The following is a 22167-nucleotide window of genomic DNA, read 5'->3' on the forward strand; positions in this document are numbered from 1 at the left end:
AGAAACTTGGAAGCATGAAAATAAACTGGTTGCAGTCAGTTGTAATTATGATGGATTAATTTTGCTGAAGAAAAAAACCTGTTACCAGGAGTCTTAATTGTCGTAACTCCTGCAGAAGGACTTGTTTTTTCCGGTTTTAAAACAATATCATAATCAGTTATGTCTTACTGAATTAAAATCTCCAGCTTTAACTATTCTAACTTTTGTAAATAAGACAATAGAACATTATGATTCCCAGGAATTGTCCTTTTTTGCTGTGCAGAAAGCATATTCGGTAAACAGTAAGTTTAATATGAACTTGAAATTTAACCTTTATTCATTTAAGCTTTTATTTACATATGTATTTGTAAAAGAAAGTGTCCTGCTTCTCTCTTACCTCTTTACTTTCAACCATCTATACCATTCCTTTATTTTTTTTCTTTTTGAAAAAATGTGTTCCATTGTTTGTTGTTTCTTTTTTTTTTTTGTACTGCTTCTATGTGAGAGAGTGCACAGATGAGGGAAATTGATCTATAAAGGGGGAAAAAAAGGGTTTTCAGTGGGCAGCTGTGCTTATGTACTTCAGGGGCCTCCTGTGTGTGGATGCAGACCTGTCTAATAAGGCAGGCTAAGCATTATTGCAAGGCATTTTATATATTGCGAAAGATAGTTAGCCTTATGGTACTGAAACTTGGGGTATACGTTCCATTTATGATGGTCCATGGACTTGTGTAATTTGTATATGCTTGTATGAGCCATAGTATGCCATAGTTTCCAACCTATATATTAGAAATAATATTTTTCTGCTTTACAAGTATGTTATGAGAATGTTATAATAATAATTATGAAGCTCTTGGTAAAGTGACACAATCAAAGAAACTTTTTCTAGAGTAATTGTTCTTGCACTTTTTTTTTTTTTTTTAATTATTAGGCCTTATCTAGATAGAAGTAGTCAGCAGGTAGCAAATTTTCATTTTTTGAAACTGCGTAGTTGTTGTGTCTTGTGTGTGTGTGATCTTCCATTGTGATATTTAGAAAAACTGCTTTGAATTTAACAAAGTGTTACGTTTTATCCATTCTGTAGGTATGGAAGAGTTAATTATGTCCTTGCTCGAAGACTTGAGCTTCTACGAGAAGTTGGGCGATTGCAAGAGAGTCTTGGAGTCCCAGGAGATGTTTCTTACACTTGTGAAACAGCTGGCCACTTCTTCTTATACCAAGTAAGGGCTGAAATACTCTTACAGAGACTGAATGACCTCAGTATGTTATGAAACACATTGTTAAAATTGGAGTGAATTTTTCAGAATTAAGTCTTAAAAAACCCCACCATTTTCTTTGGTGGTTCAAAATACAATAACAACTAAAGCTATAATTATAACATTACTTACTTGCATTGCTATTGTTTTAGCATTCCTGCTAAACGGCAGGCATTTCTGCTTTTTATGCCTGTTGGCAAAGTTTCTAACGGGGAGTTTTCCCTTCAAACAGGAGAAGCTGTGGGCTGCTTTGTATTTTTGACAGACTTTAGAGCAGCTACTTATATTCGTGCTAGAAAGCTTTTATGGTGCTAGATGCCAGCATGAAATCGGATACAAAACTGAATTTCTGTATATCCCTCATTACCCTTCATGTACTTTTCAGTTGCTTTTTCTACATTAGCAAGTAGTGTGTCTCAAAAGGAGTAGACTTAGAATGGTACTGAGGACCAGATGCCCATGCTATATATGTTTTTACAGAGGTTACTTTGGACTAGCTCAGGTGTGGTTCTATGCATTAAATGGTCATTAGGTGTTGGAGAGTATTAGGCGCTTTACTAGAGTGCATCTGCTGGTTTAGTTTCTTCCCAAAGGAATCCAGTTTGGAATTCAAACCAATATATTATAAGTGGAAACAATGAGGAGATATGTTTCAAAAGTGTCTTTCCAATGCAAGATCAAATGCTAATTTAAACATGCCTTGCTTTAGTGATAAAAATGCATATTTTATTACACTTTAACCTTCTAAGTATTTCATAATTCTTATTTAATTTACGTTAAATAGTTTCATGAAGCTATTCTGAATTAAAGTATGCCAATGTGTGCAAAATAACATCTATTCAATGATTTTCTTTATTATATTAAAAAAAAATCAATATGACGTTTTTCTTTACCGTAGGTAATGTCTCGTTGGGAGGAATATATCAGTAAAGTGAAAGTTAAAGGTGGAAAACTGCCTGATGTTACAGATGTCTCCAGTTTCTTTCCTTTTCACCAGTATTTTGCAAATGCTCCTCAGCCAGTTTTCAAAGGCAAATCCTATGAAGAAGATATGGAAATTGCTGAAGGGTGTTTCAGACATGTTAAGAAAATATTCACTCAGCTTGAGGTAAAGCATGTGGCTGTTAGAAGTAACTGAATCCACCTAATTCCATCTCAGAATTCTCATTCCCCTACATCCTATAATTAGTAATATACACCTTTAGGCATCCATCCCCTTTAGCTTGCAAGGCATTCAAGTGAGAGTTCCCCTGTTGAGTGATTTTGTCCTGTTTTACACCAGGGACAGTAGTCTATAATCGTTCTACTGTGATCTTAGGAAGGAGCCATTCAGTGTGCTCCATTTTCACTTGGTTAGGTTATTAGGGTTCTTACACCTATCACTGTTCCTCTTAGCCTCACCAGGTCTTTGTGTTTACAGTGAATTGCCTTTAATCAGATAACATAACAGTAACATAAGCAGATTATCATACATCTTCTCCAGAATTGCTTGAAGGAGCTCTTAAAAATTAGCGTAAAGGTGATCTGGGTATCATTTGGTCATATTAACTGTATTGATCTTATAGTAAAATTTGATGTCATGTTATGATGCGGTAAACAAGTTGAAAACGAGAAGATGTGGTAAAGCAAGATTGTTGGGGCAGGGGGGAGCTAGTCCTCAGAAACAACTGGATAATTGTCTCTGAATTTGGGTAGATACACAGGTTGCAGAATTCATGAGTGTACTTTTAAAAGAATGTTTTCTGAAACATTGCTGTCTCCAGGTTTAGCTTAAAGAAAATTACTCTGACGAGTTTGTTAGTAACAGATACCCTCATAACTTTCTTGCCTGATTATCTTAAGAAGGTGACCCCAGATGGTTTCTGAATGAATAATTGTTATAAGCAATAACTCTAACTTTCAAGATTTTCTTTTCTCTCCCATAGGAATTCAGAGCATTTGAACTTCTCCGCAGTGGCCTGGACAGATCCAAATACCTCTTGGTGAAAGAAGCAAAAATTATTGCTATGACTTGTACTCATGCTGCTCTGAAACGACATGACTTGGTTGAATTAGGTTTCAAGGTAGTAATGATGCTAGTGATACAAAACTGACTTTTTTTTTTTCTTATATAAACTTTTTATCTGTCGTAAATGTAGACAACTAGATTATTTTGAATTTTGCTTTTGACCAGTATGTTTCTAATTGTAATTTTATTGAAGAATAATTTAATTTCTATTTGCATATGTAAAAGTTGAGATCACTTTCAAGATACTCTATATATAGAAATGCTTCTTACTGCACCTGTTTAAAAAAATAGTTTTGCCATATTAGATGATGAACTGCAGTGATATTATTGAGTAATAAAATAGAGGCAAAATTGGGAGAAACACAGCCTTCATAACATTGCTTATCTAAAAAATAAATGCTTTGAGAAACAGACCTATGATGCAGTGCTCTTTTCACACTGCAATGTTATCTATAGTTACGTATTTACTGCAGACTTATATCTGACAAACACAAAACAAAACCTCCCGGCTTACCAACTTTCTTTCAGTATTATTTGCCTCCTAAAGTGCACTGTTTTGGATCACAGAAGTGCTCCAGTGCAAGTCCACCAACTTAGTTTGCCCCACTGCAGGAAGCTTTTCTCTTGAGGAAAGGCATATGAGAAGCCTATAATGCAGTTCAGTCATGGACTGCTTCTGCAGATAAGCCCTGATTAGTACAGATAGATTTGCCATTGATGTAGTAGGATTTCACCCTCTGGCATTGATTTTTAGTATACTGTTGTTCTGCCTGTAAAGTAAAATCCTGCTATGACTGTCCCACCCATTGAAAATCTGTGAGTATGCGAATGAGTAATTGATGCTTCCTTTTGACAGGCTGATTTAACAGCATTACCTTCTATTACTTGGTTGACAGACATTTCTTTATTCTTTCTTTCTCAGTATGACAACATCTTAATGGAAGAGTCTGCTCAGATTCTGGAGATAGAAACCTTTATACCTCTCCTGTTGCAGGTTAGAACTGAATTATAAAACATTCTGCAAAAAGTGATAATTGAAAGTATGTGTTCTTCAGCAATAAGAGGGGAGGGTCTTCTGCAGAAAGTAATATAAAACTGGTATTTCCTATTTACATGAATGGACAGTAAGAACTTTCCCATTGTTGTTCATTAGTTGTTTATCCTGTGTTTATAATATTATGGAATCAGCTAATATGTTCTAAATCTGTTACCTTTAATTAACTAAATAGTGGTATCATCAAGCTCTTCATTTTGAAAATAAAAAAGTTCAAGATAATTGTGTACAATAGGTTTTGGCTTTGTTACCTTCACTCCTCATTTAATAGGAATTGTTAAATTGTTGCTAATTTAAAACATTGTTAAGCTTGCTAATTATTATGAAATAATTGTTTTAACTTTGTTTCCCAAGAATATAAGGGTTGTATAGTTGCACTGCATCATCCTATCTGCCTGTGTTGTTGGTCAATTTAAGTCAAAATTAACTGAGCTAGAGAAATACCAAGTACTTACAACTCTCATGAAAACTGGAGCCAAGTAGAGAGGAGACATACTAATTGCTCTTCCAGGTTATAGAAAGAGAAGAAATGATTACCAGTTCTCCTTCATCTGCTTTTGGCCAATGATTATGCACCTTTTGGCTAGCTAATTTGGAAATGCTTAGTCAGGAATCAGCTGCACCATGTATTGTGCCTGACAAACCAATAACTGGCAGATAAAAAGGGAATGTGGATGAGATATGGTCAAATGGAAATATTGCAGCTGGAAAGGCACTGGTAAGGCAGGGAAGGAAAGAAGGAAACTGGTAAGGCAGGAAAGATATCTATAGCGCAGTCTTTAAGAAGCCAAATCGAAATAGCTCTGTGTTTGTGGAGGGAGATAATAGTTCCTTACCCAAGGGATTGTTGTAGTAGAATCCCAGCACTGCTATGGTTAAGGTTTCAGTATCTTTCTCTAAAAACATTTACTCTGATTGTTCTGAAGTCAACATGTTCACTCAACCTATCTTGAAATTTATTGTGCCTCTAGTGAAAGATTGCCCCAAATCTGAGGTTGTTTTTAGCAACCTGTGCTAGAGATGTATCACTTTCCCCTTTTTAAGAGCTAGAGGATTTCATAAATAATTAAAACATGCTTCACATGCATCTGTGGCTCAGATGACACTTTTAATCCCTTTCAGCTATCTCAGTAGTGCACACCACCCATTTACATTTAACAGTATTGTTCTCTGAAAAGGTAAAGTAACATTTGTAATTTCAGATTAGCCTGAACTAAACTGTTTCACCCCTGTGAATGAAATGTGGGGCTGCTCCGGATCTGTTTGCAAACCTTTTAGCTGTAATAACAGAAGGTGATGTGCAGGCAGTCGGTGCAACTGACCAGCAGTTTTAATAGTAACATGAAATGGATTCAGTTATATTCTGTCCTAGGCTTAATGAATCCTGATTCTAGTCTCTAGAACAGAATTCAAATTAGTGGATCCTAAAATAGAAGGAGATTTCTTCCTGCTGCTTAGTTAGATGTTCTTAACTGTCTGAAAGGTATGGGGGCATAAGGTGTAGTTTAAGTGGCATCTTATACAAGCTGGTCTGTAAAAGATTAGGTATTTAACTGTCACTGTCCATGAAGGCACAAGCGTACTTTACTCTAGGCTGTTGGTTTTGCTTTTTGGCGGTCTTTAAATTTAGTGTTACAACACTGTTGCACTGTGTAATGAATAAATCCTGTAGGGCTCTTACCTGGGTTTTCATTGGTAATGAGGTGCTTGGCCATCAATTTAGTAAAATAAGCATCTTATAATGCTTTTCATCTGCTTGTTTGGAGCTTCATGCATCAGATTAGTAAGGGGAAATAAGGAGCGTATATGAGTAATGAAGAAGGTGAAGCATTTTGGATAATTAAGGCAGGCCTTCTCATGATAGAATTATGTTCTGGTGGACATTGCATGACCAGTCTTACAAGAACCATACAAACAGTCCTTGAAAATCTGGTCTCATTAATAAAATCTAAGGAACTAGGTTTACAGAGTAGTACTACTTGATTAAGAAAGCTTTAAAACCAAATCTGTTGGACGCTTTGCTGTCTGAGCTTAAAACTGCTGATAGGAGAAGAATGAATATAAAGGAAAATTGTACTTCTCCAAATCAGCAACCTTTCTGGAGAAAAAGAAATTAAATCTTTTTTCCCTGTCATTGAAAGCCATTTCCATCCCCTGTGGTTTTTATTTTATTTTATTTTATTTTTTATCTTTATTATTAAGACATCTTCAGGCTTGATAGGCAGTCTAGAGTTCACCTTTCCTTCCTTGCTCCCTCATCAGGGAGGACTTCAGAACTCTTCATCTTCATTTGGCAATAAAAGGAACTTCACGTTCTATCTTGAATACTGCCTGTCTGAGGAAAGGGAAAAATCAGAGGAATGTGTGAGGAACAAGGGTTTGAATTATAAAACTGGCAGGCAGAATTCTTTTGGATTCTGATTCCTGGATAATGCCAGCCATCCATTTGTTCCTCTTCTGACCCTTTGTTAAAACATTCCTTCATGTGCTGAGAGCAAGTAGAAGGTATATGCTTAGCATATACGTGTATACTATGTACATATCATGTACTGTGTCAGTACATAACATAGGTACACAAAAGATGGCGGGGAACTGGAAGCAGGTATACCACACATACTGAAGTGGCATTCAGTGCAGGAGCCAGGGTGAGTGAGCATTAATTTAGGGGCACATTTGGTCATGGAAGAGACCATGTGACAATTCCAGAGGTGAATAGGTGCAACGTATGAACCACAAAGACACTTGAAAGGCAGGCTTAGTTTGTGGCTCAGGCACATGAGGACTAAAATTGTTTCAGGTATTTCAGGCGCTTCATATTCACTGTCTCAGAAACCAAAAGATAAAAGTTTAAGAGAGTATTCTAGGGAAACAGTAGTAGGTAGAAATCAGTGCTTTCCTTTGTGTAATTAGTCTATAATTGTGGTTCTTCCTTTTGCTCCCTGAGTAATAATTTACTTATGGTCATCAAAACAATATAATAGAATATTGATCCTGATGTTTCTCTACTGATTTTAGTAGATAAATTTATCCTTTTCTTTATAAGAAACAAGAATTCATTTAAAACATCAATCCCTTTTTCTGGCAGTAGAGAGATTGGGGGAAAAAAAAACAGTAGTCATCTTTAAAATGATTGCAAATCAGTGTAGCTTAAGAACGTATTTTGAAATTTGGAGCTTAGAGTAAGACAGTCAATATGACTATTTATATGTTGTAATTGAGTGCCTTGATTATATTTTAACAGTTATAATTGTGTAATTTTTTTAATTCTAGAACCCACAGGATGGATTTAGCCGCTTGAAGCGGTGGATTATGATTGGTGACCATCATCAGTTGCCACCAGTCATTAAGAACATGGCTTTTCAAAAATACTCCAACATGGAGCAGTCCCTTTTTACACGGTTTGTTCGTGTGGGAGTGCCAACTGTTGATTTGGATGCACAAGGAAGAGCAAGAGCAAGGTAAGATGGAGAAAATAGCATGTCTGCCTTGTAAGAAGTTACCAGGTTAAAAATTGGAAAGGCACACATATAACATTGGAAACTTTTGGATTGTTAGGATAGGAGTTTACAAAACTGTAATTTAGTTGTTTTCTTCCATTTTTTTTCCAGCTGAGACTGGGAGGCAGATTAGTTTTATTTTGCTGAAATGCTATCAGATTTAATTACTTTTTCTTGTATGGCAGTACTCTGCTACTGCATAACTACTTCAAGGAAGATGATATTTAAAGAATTTTTAATAGTCTTTCTAAGTTCGGTGGTGCTGCGGTTTTTTGTTTTGGGGGGGGGTTGTTTACAGCTGAGTTTTTTTTCAGAAGGTTCCCTTTTTAAACCAATATATTTAATATATTCAAGGCTAAACCAAGATTTGATATTCCTCTTAAGGTCAGTAAAATGCACACCAAGATATAGTTATGAACACCACTCTCATATAATTAAAGAGACCTTTAGGTAAAGGGGAAAGATGCCTTTCTTATAGTGTTTCAGCAGAGCTTCAGCTCTGCTTGACTGGAGGCATTCAGATTGTCCACGCAAGGATATAATGTCTTTTTGTATATTAAAATAAATACTGTTTTTCCATAATAAAAGATTTTTTTATCCTTATATTCATAATTTCAGTGTGGTAATTTAGATATCAGATTTGTTACATAAAGCTCTTTATTGTGTAAAGTGCATATTTGTGCTGTCGTATTAACAAGGGAAAATAAAGCCAAAGAAGAGAAATAAAATCTTACTACTTTAAGTTTGATTTTAACTCCTAGTATTTTATTTTTTTAGACATAAAGTAGAATGGAGAATTTCAGTTTTTTTCATTTAAGAAATATAAGGGCTGGCAGAATATTATTTTGTTGTCATATGGACAACAGTTATTTTAAGTGTGATTTAAAAGTGCAAATTATAATGTTTGAGTACGATGATAAATGAAGTTAATTTTGTCACCTACTATTCTGCAACTTCTAAGAGTATTTCTTAGAGATAAGAGGACAGAGGAATTCCTACACTTTGATGCAAGCAATCTCTTGATCGATAATTTTTTTCTGTACCTGGCTACACTTTGTCTTCTCTATTTTGATCCTACATAGCTTCCCATGAAGCATCTGTTACTTTATCTGGTCTGCATATTGTTACCTGCTTTTGACTGAGGCATTTTGGTTATGTTACTCTCCCTATAAATATCAGGATGATTCAAATTGTGTAGATTTTGGCTGTTTCCCTTCACTTTTCGTGTTAATACATAGCAATACACAAAAACAAGAAAATCAATTTCTTGTTGCAGTAAGGGGCTCTACAATGGCTAACAGGAAGAATCCTTTTCCCTTACTCCTTCCTTCTTGTAAAGAAGCATTAATATTCCTCACGTTTCGTTATCCATGAAAATGCCTAGTAGATTCCTTCACAAAATTTCTACCCTTTAAGGTGGAGCTGATCAAGCAGAACAGTGCTGCATCTCTGCATATACTTTTATCAATGAGATGCTTTTTTGTCATTTGCGGGCAGACCTCTTGTTCTGAGCTGGTCAGAGTCTATGCAGTTGTAGTATACTTTTCGTCAGCACTTGTTTAGTTTAGGCTTAACACTGTACTTAACATAGCTACAGAGTGCCTCCACTGTGGCATCAGTTCTGTCTCCAGTCACAGTCAGTACCTGTTCAGATTTGCTGGCAAAATTATGTAGATTGACTCTCTGTTAATTGAAATCCATTAAAACAAGGGACCTCTGCCAAGATACCTCCCAGTGTACAAAAAAACCCCAAATTAATTAAAAAATAAATTTAATTGTGCCTTAATATCTCTCTAATCACAGTTCTGGATTTTCTTACTGGCCAAAGAAATTGGATGTTTACATTAAATGCCTAAAGCCATTAAACAGTATAAGCATAAGAGTATCTTATTAATTTAAGCATAAGAGTATCTAATCCTTGGATGCCATCAGATTTCTCTACAGATTAGTGACTACCCAAATTTGCAGAGGTGTTACAATCCATTCTTTTGAATTAGCAATTTGGTCTGCCTTTAAAAAAGTGGAGGCAGGCGTATGCTAAGTTTTTCTGAAAAATAATCTGAGATTACTTTGGAGGAAGGTAGATAGAGATTGCTACTTACATTTACAGAAGATAAAACTGAAATATAGGACTTAATGCTCAAGTTTATGAAGTAGGTTAGTGGAAGAACCAAGTTTGGACCTGAGAGGTCCTAGAGTAATGCCATATGCAATAATCTGTATTTTACTAAAGGAAACAATCTGCAGAGGAAAACAGTACTTAAGCAACAGAAGTGTCCTTTTAGGAAGTCTAGCAACCTAATAGTATCCCCTTCTCCTCTCTAGCCCTACTGCTGGTAGCTTAGATACCAGGATATAATGCCACCCAAATCCTTGCTAGGCAGGTAAATGAAATTCTCTTTTGGAATATTCATCTACAGATAAACTGAGGCTAAAAGGGTAAGAGCCCTTTCAGTGCATCTGTGGCAATGTTCTGAACAGTTGTCACAAAGGAAATCTGTAAAGCTGCCACTTAATTACCTATCAGCACTTGCAGTAAAGTCCTCAGTCTTGACTCAGTAAGTTCTTGCGAGACTGCATCTGGAGTGCTGCATTCAGTTTTGGATTCCTCGGTGCAAGAAAGACATTGACGTACTGAAGTGAGTCCAGTGAAGTGTTGTCAGCTTGATTACAGGGATGGAGAACGTAATGTATGACGAGAGGCTGACAGACTCTTCTCAGAAAGGATGAGAGGAAGTGGACGCAAGTTGCAAAACAGGGAAATTCTGATTAGATATTAAGTGAAAAGCTCACAGTGAGGATAGTCAAACACTGAAACAGGTTGCCTAGAAAGGTTGTGGAATCTCCATCCATGGAGATGCAGGAAACTGGACTGTATGAGGCTCAGAACAACCTGGTCTAAGTTGGCCCTGCTTGGAGTGGGGGAGTTGGACCAGCTGACCCCAGAAGTCCCTTCCAACCTATATCATTTTAGAATTCAGTAATCCTCATTCCCTTGAAGGGAAGCATCTTTTGTTTGGAACACGTTGTCATTGTTAAATCCAAAACAGCAGAATTTTAGAGGAGGAGGGTCCATTTTCTTCCTTTTTCTTTATTGCTTGCAGTATCTGATTTGGAGAGGTTAGGAGTGGTCATTCCTCTTAACTTTAGGTGCTTTGTTACCTGACTTCTGAGTTGATTTTTCATTTCTTCCTGTAAACTTCTTAGGTGATCAAGCAGGCATGTGTACAAAGCTTGTTAAATACACAGAGTAGTGTTAAATGTATGGTTAAATATCCTCTTCAAAGAGTCGTATATTGGATCTGGGAAGGAGGATTATGGACAAATTCTCTGGACAAAGTAGAACTGCTTTTGGTATTTGCAGTAAATTTCCTTTTGTACAAAAGGAAAGATTGTTCTTGAATGGGTGGTTTGTGTAGTGCTTAGAAACTCTTTCCATAATTCACTGTTCCATCACAAATCTTTTCACGTCCAGCAGCTTGCTGAAAGTATCTTACAGCAAGTATGTGTCCTGTTTACATTGGGAATAGCAGGTATGCCAGTAAGCATATCCAAGTACATTAAAACAAATTTGAATAGCTGTCCTTATAGTCAGGAGATTAACTTATGTAGAAGTCCGAGTGTTCACTAGCTAACTGAACTTCAAAGTTATCCCTACTATGGGCAGGGGTTTGGACCAGATGACCTCCAAAGGCCCCTTCCAACCTAAATTCTTCTACGATTCTATGAAATGCTGGCTCATATATGCTCACCTGTGCTGAAGTCGCAAGATCTAGTATAAAAGTGTTTAAATCTGTTTTCAAAGATAATTTAAGCATAAAAACCTTAGACTCATTCTAATTCGGACAAAATCATTTCTGAAAATTTTGTTGTTATAATGTCTGTTTTTATTCTCAGTTTGCAGAATGGAATGTGGTTCTTTCAATTTCTGCCAGTAGTTCTTTATAGGAGAGTATGTTTCTCATATCCATGATGTGAGAGAAAGGAGAATTCAGTTCAGACTGCAGCCATGTGTGATGGTATTCAGAGGATGTGAAGAATTAGTCAGATTTCTGTGCTTTCCAAAGAAAAGTGAAAACTGGAGTTTTCTGCGAGAGAGAACCAAAAAAAAAAAATCAAAACTTAAAAAAAATGATTACTAGATAGCTTTTACATGTATAAATGAAGAAAACATGCAGAAACATTCATGTGGGAGGGGATATTTGTATTTGAACTACTTTGAATGACTTAACCTGCTTTTAACTCTTTGGGTTTGTATTTGTGTGGGTTTTGGACAGTTTGTGTAACCTCTACAATTGGCGTTACAAGCATCTGGGTAATCTGCCTCACGTGCAGCTTCTGCCAGAGTTTAGAACAGCCAATGCTGGGTTTTTGTACGACTTCCAGCTAATAAACGTAGAGGACTTCAATGGTGTGGGAGAGTCTGAACCCAATCCTTATTTCTATCAGGTAAGAGAAATATTAAATGTATACTTTATTTAATCTGGATATGCCTTATTAAATCTGCAATGAAGACAGACTATCAAAATACTGTAAACTGTTGTCTAATTCAGGCTTTCAGGTAAAGTTAGTCATGAATAAACATGGTTATTCCTTCTTGTAATCAGTTTTGAATGTTGAAAATGAAGATGAGTTGGAAGTGTCACTGTTCTGATCTGTATGTAATGATGCAGAAAAGCCCATTCATAAAAGAATGAAACAGTGCTCTAAAAAGTGTGTGTGTGTGTCTGTGTGTGTCTGTGTGTGAGAGACAGACAGACAATGACTGCAGCTGAGTAAATTGCCAAAAAAAGTAGCCTTGGAATTTCTCAACTAAATTTTCAAATTCAGCCATCTACAGCAGTCCTCCTATGTCTCTTAAATGTAGGAAAACCTTTTACACTTGTGATGAGATGCTTATATTTTCAATCCTCTTGTTTTTCTTCACCAAAATCTTGTTTAAAAACAGTGGGAAAAAACAAATTTGCTGCCTAAATTAGTAGTTTGGGTTTCAGAAGTGTTGAGAAACTGGAGCTTTGTGCAAGTCTGAGTTTAATACAAATATGGAATTCAGATTTTATGTTTTGTTTAATATTATGGAAAGCAAGAAATATAGCTTAAGGTGATAACATTCATGGCCTTTTTTATCCCTTTGAAGATTATTGAGAGCTATTTAGTCTATTTTTAAGAGGTATGAAGGATATTTATAGGTTTTGCTTGGGTTCGTCTAACTTTTTTCTCTAATACAAATTAGTGTGTTGCTAAGCAACGGTGATCCATAATCTGCTGTATTTCATTCTAGATTGAGGGGAAGGTTATTTGGAGGGGAGACTCTGTGGTTTTTTGTTGTTTTGGTTTTTGTTTTTTCTTTTAAGTGATAACAATGTAACGTACAACATAGTAAGAAGCTGTCTTCTGCAACAGCTAAAATTTGTGCTTTAACAACAGGAATCTGGTAACTGAGCATATGAGCACTACTTAGTCTGCTTCTGGGCCAAAGGCAACTGAGAACACTCACACAGGGATAGGAGCACAGAATACCATTATCACTACAATAGCGCTTTCCTGAGTGAATTTTTCCAACATGTCCCACAGTTTTTTCTGTAATCTTGAGGGTGGAGACATATTAGCAGGGTATTTGGTGGCACTGGACAGCTTGGTGGCACAAATTTTTATTTTTTGTGCTGTTTATAAATTTGTGAATTTGGGCATTTCTTTCCATAGACTTAAAGTGGACAAAACTTGTAGAATAGCTTTACATCCACAGGTATTTGGTATGTAGCAACTGCTTTTTCCAGGTAATGCAGAGCCCAGTTCACAAGAGGAAATAAAGGAGGTTGGTATGTTTAGCCTAGTCAAGCAAAGGCTGCATGGGGATAAGAATGCCTATATAAATGTATCAGGGATAAATGTCAGGGAATGAGAACAGTTTTTTACCTGAAAGATCATTTTTGTCTAAGGAGAAGGGATTAAACAGGCCATGAATAACTTCAGTCTGGAAAGTGGACAAAACTTTCTAATAGTCAGAAGAGTGATGCTCTGGGACAGCCATTCATTACAGTCAATGGCAAAGAAAACAAGTGGTGAAATGTAAAATAATATTTGATCAATTTGAAATTGAATAGGCATGGATTGCAGGAGAAATTACTGGATTTGATAATGCAGATGTCTGTTTCCTAATTAATAGTTGAAAGGAGTTCACCTATTCTAGCTGAACTCACTTATTTTGAACTTACTTGAGAGTGATTCATTAAAACTTTTGCATGCTTATTTGGAGCCAAGTTACATCAGTGCCAAGCACTTTATAAACCTTTGCATTTAAGTGTTTGTATCTTACAGGCATCTGTAAGATACCAGTTTTTAATACATTTTAACAAATTATGATTCCACAGTTTCAGAGTGCGCATAGTAGGTGCTGTTTTGGTATATGACCTTTAAGAAGGAAAAAAATTAAACATGATGTTTAGGACCTGTTGAGTACTGTAGTAGTACAGTTAAGCTGGCAGTTCCTTTGTGCAGACAGCTGTATGTATGTGAATGCATTTAGATACAAATGTATAAATACACTAATGTTAAATTAATATGTATATTAATATTTAAATTAATATTTAATGTATATTAAATGTTAACTATATTAATATTTACATTTGTTTAAATGTTTAAAAATGTAAATGTTAATATATTTAAGACTATTAAATATTTAATTTTCAATCTTATATTGAAACCAAACTGAGTGCTTCTCAATAGGTATTGGAAAGTGTCAATCAGTGACTACCAATAATAGTGATGTAGAGGTTTTTAGCAATTCTCTGATTGAAGAGGAATCCAAATTAAGCTGGTTAAACATACTTGTGGTTCTTTTATTCTTTCAAAATGACTTTTGTTAAGTGAGTAAAGAAATATCAGATTTATAGACACTTCTCTCAGTACCAAGATGTGTCTTCTAAATACACAGTAATGTCTCCGGAGTTACAAGACCAATAACCTTTTTTTCTTTTAAACCTAAGAATCTTGGTGAAGCAGAATATGTTGTGGCACTCTTCATGTATATGTGCCTGCTTGGTTATCCCGCAGACAAGATAAGTATCTTGACAACATACAATGGACAAAAACACCTGATCCGTGATGTCATTAATCAGCGGTGTGGAAATAATCCGCTGATTGGACGGCCAAACAAGGTGACTTCGAAAATATCCAAGTCTTTGAGGTGGTTCTGGGTTTGGGGTTTTTTTTTGGTTTGTTTGTTGTTTCATGGTTTTCATATGATAAAACAGTTGAGTTGAATAGATTCACTGCTTTCTGTGCAAGTATTCCCTGGTTAGCAGCAGGTTTTAATTCCTGTGGTTTCTGTGGTCATAGAGTAGTACCGTCACTTCTGCCTGTTTGTAATTTGTTGTGCAGAGGAACTGTGTCAGAAGTTTGATAGGCTACAGACTACCTAGGACAGAATAACTCTCTTTGCTCTGTCATTTATTTTGTCCCCTAAAAACCTTCTTTAGAAGGATCCTCTCAGAGTGGAAATGGCCATCTGATAAAACATACGATGAAGGATCTTAGGAAACAAAAATAAGTCTGGTGCTAATTCTGCAGGTTAAAATTCTGTATTATAAAATTGATGGCTTTGCAAAGTCTTTTGGTATTAGCTCTCCACTAATAGCTATCTGAATTGAATAAAAACATAAGAGAGGGTATACTGTGTCAGACAAAAGCTCCTTCCCACATCTTCCAAAGAGAATAGGTTGATGATTTTTCAGGTACAGGTTAGAAGAGAACTGAAACAGAGACAAGGCATTCTCTTCTCTCTTCCCATTTACTATAATCTGAATCTGAAGTTGATGCCAAAATGTTGATGTTGCATTTTAAATGAAATGGAAAGGATTAACTTCAGGGGGTTTTGTTTGTTTTTGATTCTTTAGGTGACAACTGTAGACAGATTTCAAGGTCAACAAAATGATTATATCCTCCTTTCATTAGTGCGCACCAAAGCTGTAGGCCACCTTAGGTATGTAAGAAGATAATCACGTAAAGTCGTGGAATTACATATTTTCCTTAGCAGAAAGATGTTTATGGTATGCTGTAGAAAGGTGCTCAACTACTCAAGTATATAGTAGAAACAAGGTTTAATGTTATTTATGGAATGAAGCTCAAGCCTATTTCCATATATAGCTTTCTGGTAGCCTCTTCACAACCACTTTATCCTTTAGTATTGGCTCTTATCTAAAAACTATAATTAGTTTGTATTACTGCAGGTAGGCTGAACTTGGTTTCACCCTTGTAGAACAATAGGAATGTAATGCTTGTTTGACAAATACAGGCTTGAAATTTTCTCAGACTTTTTCCTGTAACTGAGTTTTTGTTTTGTAACGAAAGTGTGTGACCTTTGCATAATTTGTGGTATGATAGGTGGTTTAAACTGTTTGCACTTCAGTTGTGTGGTGGGGGAAGCCTTGTCTGTTCAGCAGTAGTCAAATCTGTATTATGGAACTCATTTCTTCTCATCAGGGATACATAAATGCTATTATGATTTGTTCTTAATGTAAACTTTTACCTCCAGAATCTAGGAAGAATGTAAAGGATGATGTTAATATCATTAACAATGGAGTTAACCCTCTTATTATATAATAGCTCTAGGACTTATTGAAACACTACGTAGGAAAAAAATGAGGAAGCAGTAGTATTTTAGCAGATTATTGTATATTTCCTTTAATCAAGACTTCTGTATACTGCCTGTTATTTTTATTTGAATTATATCATCAGTGAGAAAGGACATGACTAATTTTTTTTTGTTTTCTGAAGGGATGTCCGAAGACTAGTTGTTGCCATGTCAAGAGCCAGGCTTGGGCTTTATATCTTTGCCAGGGTATCACTGTTTCAGAACTGTTTTGAGTTAACTCCAGCTTTCAGCCAACTCACAGCTAGACCACTTCACCTCCATATAATTCCTACAGAGTATTTTCCAACAGCAAGACAGGTAGGAACATCTGTGCTGAATTTTGCTATCTGTAATGGGTGTGTTTGTGGCCCACCTTTTTTGAGTGGGCTATAGAAAGTGGGACTGCTATGTTCTCTCTGTTACAAATCAATGTTTGGATAATTATGTCACTGGAGTAAACTTTTACCATGATAAACCAACTCTTTTTAACTGATTTTTCTTCCTCTCCCCACCCCCGCGCTAAACTTAGTAACTAACATAACTTTCCAGTTGTGCCTGCTTTTTCATATGATTTTATTTTGTGATAAATATGTAAGCTTTTAGTGTGTTACATATTTTTGGTTTTGCTATGAAGCAAAATAGTGTAGTTTCTCTAAAAAACATAAAGCTAGTAGCTTCTCATTAAGAGAGGTAAAATACTACATTTGACTTGCAGTATTTCAGAATAACCAATTAAAATTTTGAGATTGGGCCCAGAATCATGGAAGAGTCTTGTTGCTGAGCTGGGTGCATAAGTATAAAAATGAATTTGTAACGCTGAACTAGATCTGTAGTAAAAGGTCAGGATTAAGCATCAAGGATAGGATTCATAATAAGTATGATGCTAAACAGTCAAGTAAGAAATGGAAGAGCATATCTGTGGCTGCCTGGAGCTTTGGAAAAGCTGCCTATGTGAACCTGAAATTGTGCTGAAGTTGTCATTTGGGTGTGGACATCTGGAGTACTTTCATTTAAAACATTGTCCAGTGTGAAAGCAGAAGAGACAATCCTTTGCATAATCTTTGGGGAGAAGAGTCTTGAAAAGCTTTGTGTTTCAGTAGTTGAAAGCACACTTTCCGTATTTTAGGTTAGCACACTAATCACCAAGCTATTGCCGTGGTTGGGATGGAGCCCTTCTGTTGAAACTGGTCCACTCTACAACAAAGAAGGCAGAGCAGGAGTGGTCCAGGAGTGCAACTGTAGGCAAAGAGCTTGATTGTGGCAGACAAGTAGGCCAAGTCCTATTTTGATCCTAAACTATTTATGCCTTTAGTTAAATGAGTCCTGAGTCCAAAGTGCACTCTATGGAGTGAGTATCAAAACCCAGCCTTTCCCCTTCCCAAGGAGAGAGAATTTCTTTACTGGGCTGCAGTATCATGGTTAACATAGTTGCCAAAAGTGCAAGGCCTGCATTTTCTATCTTGCAACGGAATTTAGCTGTTCTTTTCGTCAAAAAATATTTTTTTCAATTTTGGGGATTTATATAAGTTTCCCAATAGAGTTAAACAGCCTTTGAATAACCACTGTGTTGCTTTGTTTTGCTGAATGTCTACTTTTTTCCCCTTCCCTAGAATGGAGAAAGGCCGCCTCACCAAATACATGTTATTAAGAACATGCCTCAAATGGCTAATTTTGTGTACAACATGTATATGCACATGATACAAAGTACACGCCACTACCGACAGGTAAGGACCTTCTAATTTTTAAAATAAAATTGATTTTAATAAGTAACTAGGGATGCTGTTGAGGTTTGAAACTGTTCTTCTTTCGCTTTCAAGTTCAAGAAGGTTTTATGGCTGGGAGGGAGGATATTGAGCTCTCCAAAATCTTGTAGTAGCAGGAGCGGCAACTTGTAGTAATTTAGGCCCCAATTAAGGCCCCAAAATAACAGTAATTAGTACTGACTGCTAGACATAGTTCTGTCTGAGCCCAGAAAATCCATATTAATATTAAAGAATTAGTCTGTCCAACACTTGACTGAGGTAAACTGGTCTGTTATGTTTCAGGCAAGTGCAGCTACAAGCATTAGAGCACATCTGTGTGGTGTAACGATGCGTTGTAATAGAGCAGCGTATAGCAGAATAGATCATATCTAGAAGCCATTTTAGCCAAGTTAGCTCACTGCCCTGCTCAAGCTTGTTAGCAGCTGTAGTGTTTTTATTCTGGAGCAATTTTTTTGAGCACTAGTTCAGCACCATGCTGGTACAGAAGCACTTGTAGATGCTTTCTCACAAGGTGTGCTTAACTTTTTCACGGCAGAAATCCCTGGAGCAGAATTCAGAACCCTGAGTAGAAACACTTGGATTCCTTATCCTGTATGTGAGCAGAGATTTAAAATGGTTTAAATAGTATGCTGAATGGGAAGCTGCCTTTAGTCAGCATACTTGAATCTGTAGGTGCCTAGAGTTAGTTGATAGTAAACATAAAGGGAGAGGTCTTAAATCCTACCTCTCAATTGCAACACCTTTCACTTCATGTCTGCAGTCTGTAGTACTTGCTTAATTATATGTCTACAACCTATTCTTTCACTCTGTGAAATTCCCTTGTTGGTTTTTGCTCTTCTAAAGAACTTCCAGAGGAGGAGAAAATGGATGTAAAGGGAAACACTATTTTGTTCAGTATTAACTGATTGTGGAAAGAGCAGGGGATTATCCTTGAACAGGTTGGTCCAGGGTACTTGCCTGGGGGACCTGGGTTCTGTTCTTTAATACAAGGATGTTTCTCTATCCTCTCCTCTTCCTTCTTCCAATGTCTGTTTCATCTAATATATGAACAGCGTAAGCAGCAGAGATCAAAATCCAAAACTCCTCCCTAAACTGAATGTCAGACTTTCAGATAAAAAAACTCTTTCCCTCAGTGCTCCTTATCTCAATGAATCTTGGAATTTTTTTTTTTCCTGGGAGACATAGCTTCAGTGAAATTTGAAGCATTTCACTACTCAGAACAATCCTTTGCCAGGCATGCAGGATACTTTCTGTCTATTTGGTGAAGTGCTCTAATTAACTTATTGCTGTACAGAAAGGGGCTAAAACTTCAACTTCTTCTGGCAGAATTTTTTTTATAACTAGTCAAAACTAGCACTACATTGTGTTAGAAACTCAGTCCTACAAGCCTGGTAAGACTGTTTCTGGAGCTGGTTTGTCTAATTAGCTTGCAGATCTATCTACTACACAGATCCTGTCTGATGAGGGCTCCATAAGGACTCAGTGCAATGTGCAGTTGGTCACATTCAGATGTAAATAAATAGGCCTATCAAAACTGAGAAGTGCCTGCATGCCCTGAAAAGCAGAATTTTCAAGTTCCTAAGGAAATTGTTAGGCACTGCAGTTTTTGACAGTGAAATTTAGTCCTCTGTAACTAGGCAGCAGTTCTTTGGATGGTAGCATCAAAATTGTAACAAAAGATGTGTTTGCTTGAGGCTTTAGTTGAATCTGGCCCTGATACTTTTGCTAACACCTAATTATTCCTTTTAGCATCTTAACCTTACCCATTGCTAGCTAAAATTAGTTGTACAACTGCTGGTTCCCTACTGTGGCAATGAGTCACACTCTTCTTGCATGAGAAGTCAAAAAGCAAATTAAAAAAAAAAGAATAGGCAGGCTCTTAAAGAAGAGTTTTGCTTTACCCTGTTTGGTACAACATGATATTTTTCATTTACACTGCTCTTAACTGTAGTAGTCACAAAGCATAGTAAGAATCTAAGTTCATCATAGAATAAGTCAAAGTTTGTCTCAAACATCAGGACTATATTTTTGTAATTAAAGGATCTCTGGTTTTGAAACATTCTGCTTTTTCAAGAACAGACAGATTATAGGGACCAATATGATAATTTCGAAGTCTGTAAAAATGCTTTTCCTACTTCTGCCAGTAGTTGTAATTGCTGCATAGATTTTTGCATGCTTGTCAGAAATTTGTAATAATAATGTCATCTAATTGAAGATAAGATTCTGTGTAATTAAATACTCAATTTGTCATGTGAAACCAAGTTGCCTGCAAGCAAAACATTATTAAACGTGATCTACTGGAGTTTCGTCAAGCTACCATGTCATTAAAACTCTTCACAATATTCCTTGGAAATATCCTTCATGGCATTAAATCATATCAGGCTGCAAGAAGCATAAGCATTTCTGTTCAGCCTGGAGTTGTTTAAGATTTATCATACTCTTCAGCTCACTGTATTCCTTGTTGGGTCTTTTTGTTGTTTTTTGTTTAGTCTATAATACAGCCAGCATTGCTGCTTGTAATGTTTTGTACTTGCAAACTACTTTTTGGTTGTGAGCAAAGCGTATGTTAACAATACTTCTGTAAAGGTAATTTATGTGACAAATATCTAAGCATTGCCTTATTTGTTCCTGGAACTTCTGTTACTCTACACTTAGAGCTGTGGGTGAAACTTGTATAAATGCAGATAATGTTCACAAAATGTTTTGTAAGACTTTTCAAGGGAAATTACTAAAATGGGTTAGTAAAGACAGGCCTAAAAAAGGTAATCCACTCTGTCTGGAGTCTGAAATGGTAATGCACAAGATTATGGAGGTAATGTGTCTAGTGCTCCAAGTAGGGCTTTACTGTAGCCTCATTATTTGTCTGGCTGTTTGAGGTAATGAAATTCATTTGATCTCCTTGGATTGGAAGTACTGAGTTTTTATCACTCTCTTTTCAGGCATAAAACACATCTAACAAGACCAATGTGTGTGCCGAGCTTATTCTTGCCCTTCATTTTATAGGAGTTAAGTGACTATAAGTGATTAGTGTTTCTAACTAGCGAGTCTTTGTTGTTAAATTGTTTTCTAATGCAAAACCCTAAATTTAAGGTGAAACAGTTTGAGCTAAAATAGGAATAAATGCCCAGGTGTGATTGGCTTGTTTTGAAAACTGAATTTGTTTTTTTTGTGTGTTTTTTTTTTTATTTATTTTTTTAATCATCTAGCGTTTACTGCCCCCACCTGCCATGATTGAAGAAACTGAAACTACTCAGTCTCAAGAGACAGAAGTAGAAGTTGAAGCACAAGGTATGCAGGAAGATACAGAAGAAGAAAATAAGTTAGGGGAAGAAGCAATAAAGGAAGGAGAAGTGAAAGTGGCAGAAGTGGATGAACACCGAACAATGCCAGAACACCCAGGAAGAGATAGTGATAGCGACGACAGCGAACCTGAGGATGAGACTGAAAAGTGATTCAAGTGATCTTTGTCCTCTACATGTTTTAGAAAAAAGGACTGGAAAAAGCAGATACTAATACTGTTGCTGTTTTTACATGGACTTTTTAAAATGGTTACCTGTGTAATGTGACTGTTTTATCTGTTTTCACTGAATACTTCAGTGGACAAATATAATGACTGGAAAACGTTTTACTGAGGTCTTGTCAGTTTCGGTAATACAGTGTGTTTCAGGGCCTCAACTGATACATGATTTCCTTTTCATAAATTGTTTATTAAAGATGCTTTTATGGTAGTTTTGAATATTTTTTTCATAAGTCATTGGCCTTTAGTCCAGTCACTGAGTCATCCATTAAACTTTACTGATTAACTATATTCAGTACTGCTCAGCTACTCTTTGTAGTTTCCTCAACATTTTTGCACTGAAGAATTTCTTGTACAGACCTGTGCTTGTATACACTGAGATGGTGTTTTAGGCGTAGGCTCAAGTTCAATAAGATATTTAATTGTGTGTCTGAGAACATGAACTCCCATGGGACTTGGAA

At 36.2% G+C, this 22167-nt stretch overlaps 1 protein-coding gene across 2 annotated transcripts in view; it reads left to right on the top strand.

Moving 5' to 3' along the window:
* The window catches only part of AQR (aquarius intron-binding spliceosomal factor), a 64360-nt gene extending 42443 nt beyond the window's left edge, over positions 1–21917 (top strand). For both annotated transcript variants that reach the window (XM_067296667.1, XM_067296668.1), the window contains 11 exons: positions 1064–1199; positions 2134–2343; positions 3161–3298; positions 4166–4237; positions 7568–7755; positions 12072–12243; positions 14781–14951; positions 15690–15775; positions 16570–16744; positions 18037–18150; positions 21396–21917. In XM_067296667.1, coding sequence (XP_067152768.1) covers positions 1064–1199; positions 2134–2343; positions 3161–3298; positions 4166–4237; positions 7568–7755; positions 12072–12243; positions 14781–14951; positions 15690–15775; positions 16570–16744; positions 18037–18150; positions 21396–21641 — 1708 coding nt within the window. In that variant the 3' untranslated portion in view covers positions 21642–21917. The remainder of the gene's footprint in view (positions 1–1063; positions 1200–2133; positions 2344–3160; positions 3299–4165; positions 4238–7567; positions 7756–12071; positions 12244–14780; positions 14952–15689; positions 15776–16569; positions 16745–18036; positions 18151–21395) is intronic.
* Positions 21918–22167: the final 250 nt, after the last annotated feature.

The sequence above is a fragment of the Apteryx mantelli genome, chromosome 4 (assembly GCF_036417845.1).
Source record: "Apteryx mantelli isolate bAptMan1 chromosome 4, bAptMan1.hap1, whole genome shotgun sequence".
NCBI classification, from domain to species: Eukaryota; Metazoa; Chordata; class Aves; order Apterygiformes; family Apterygidae; genus Apteryx; species Apteryx mantelli.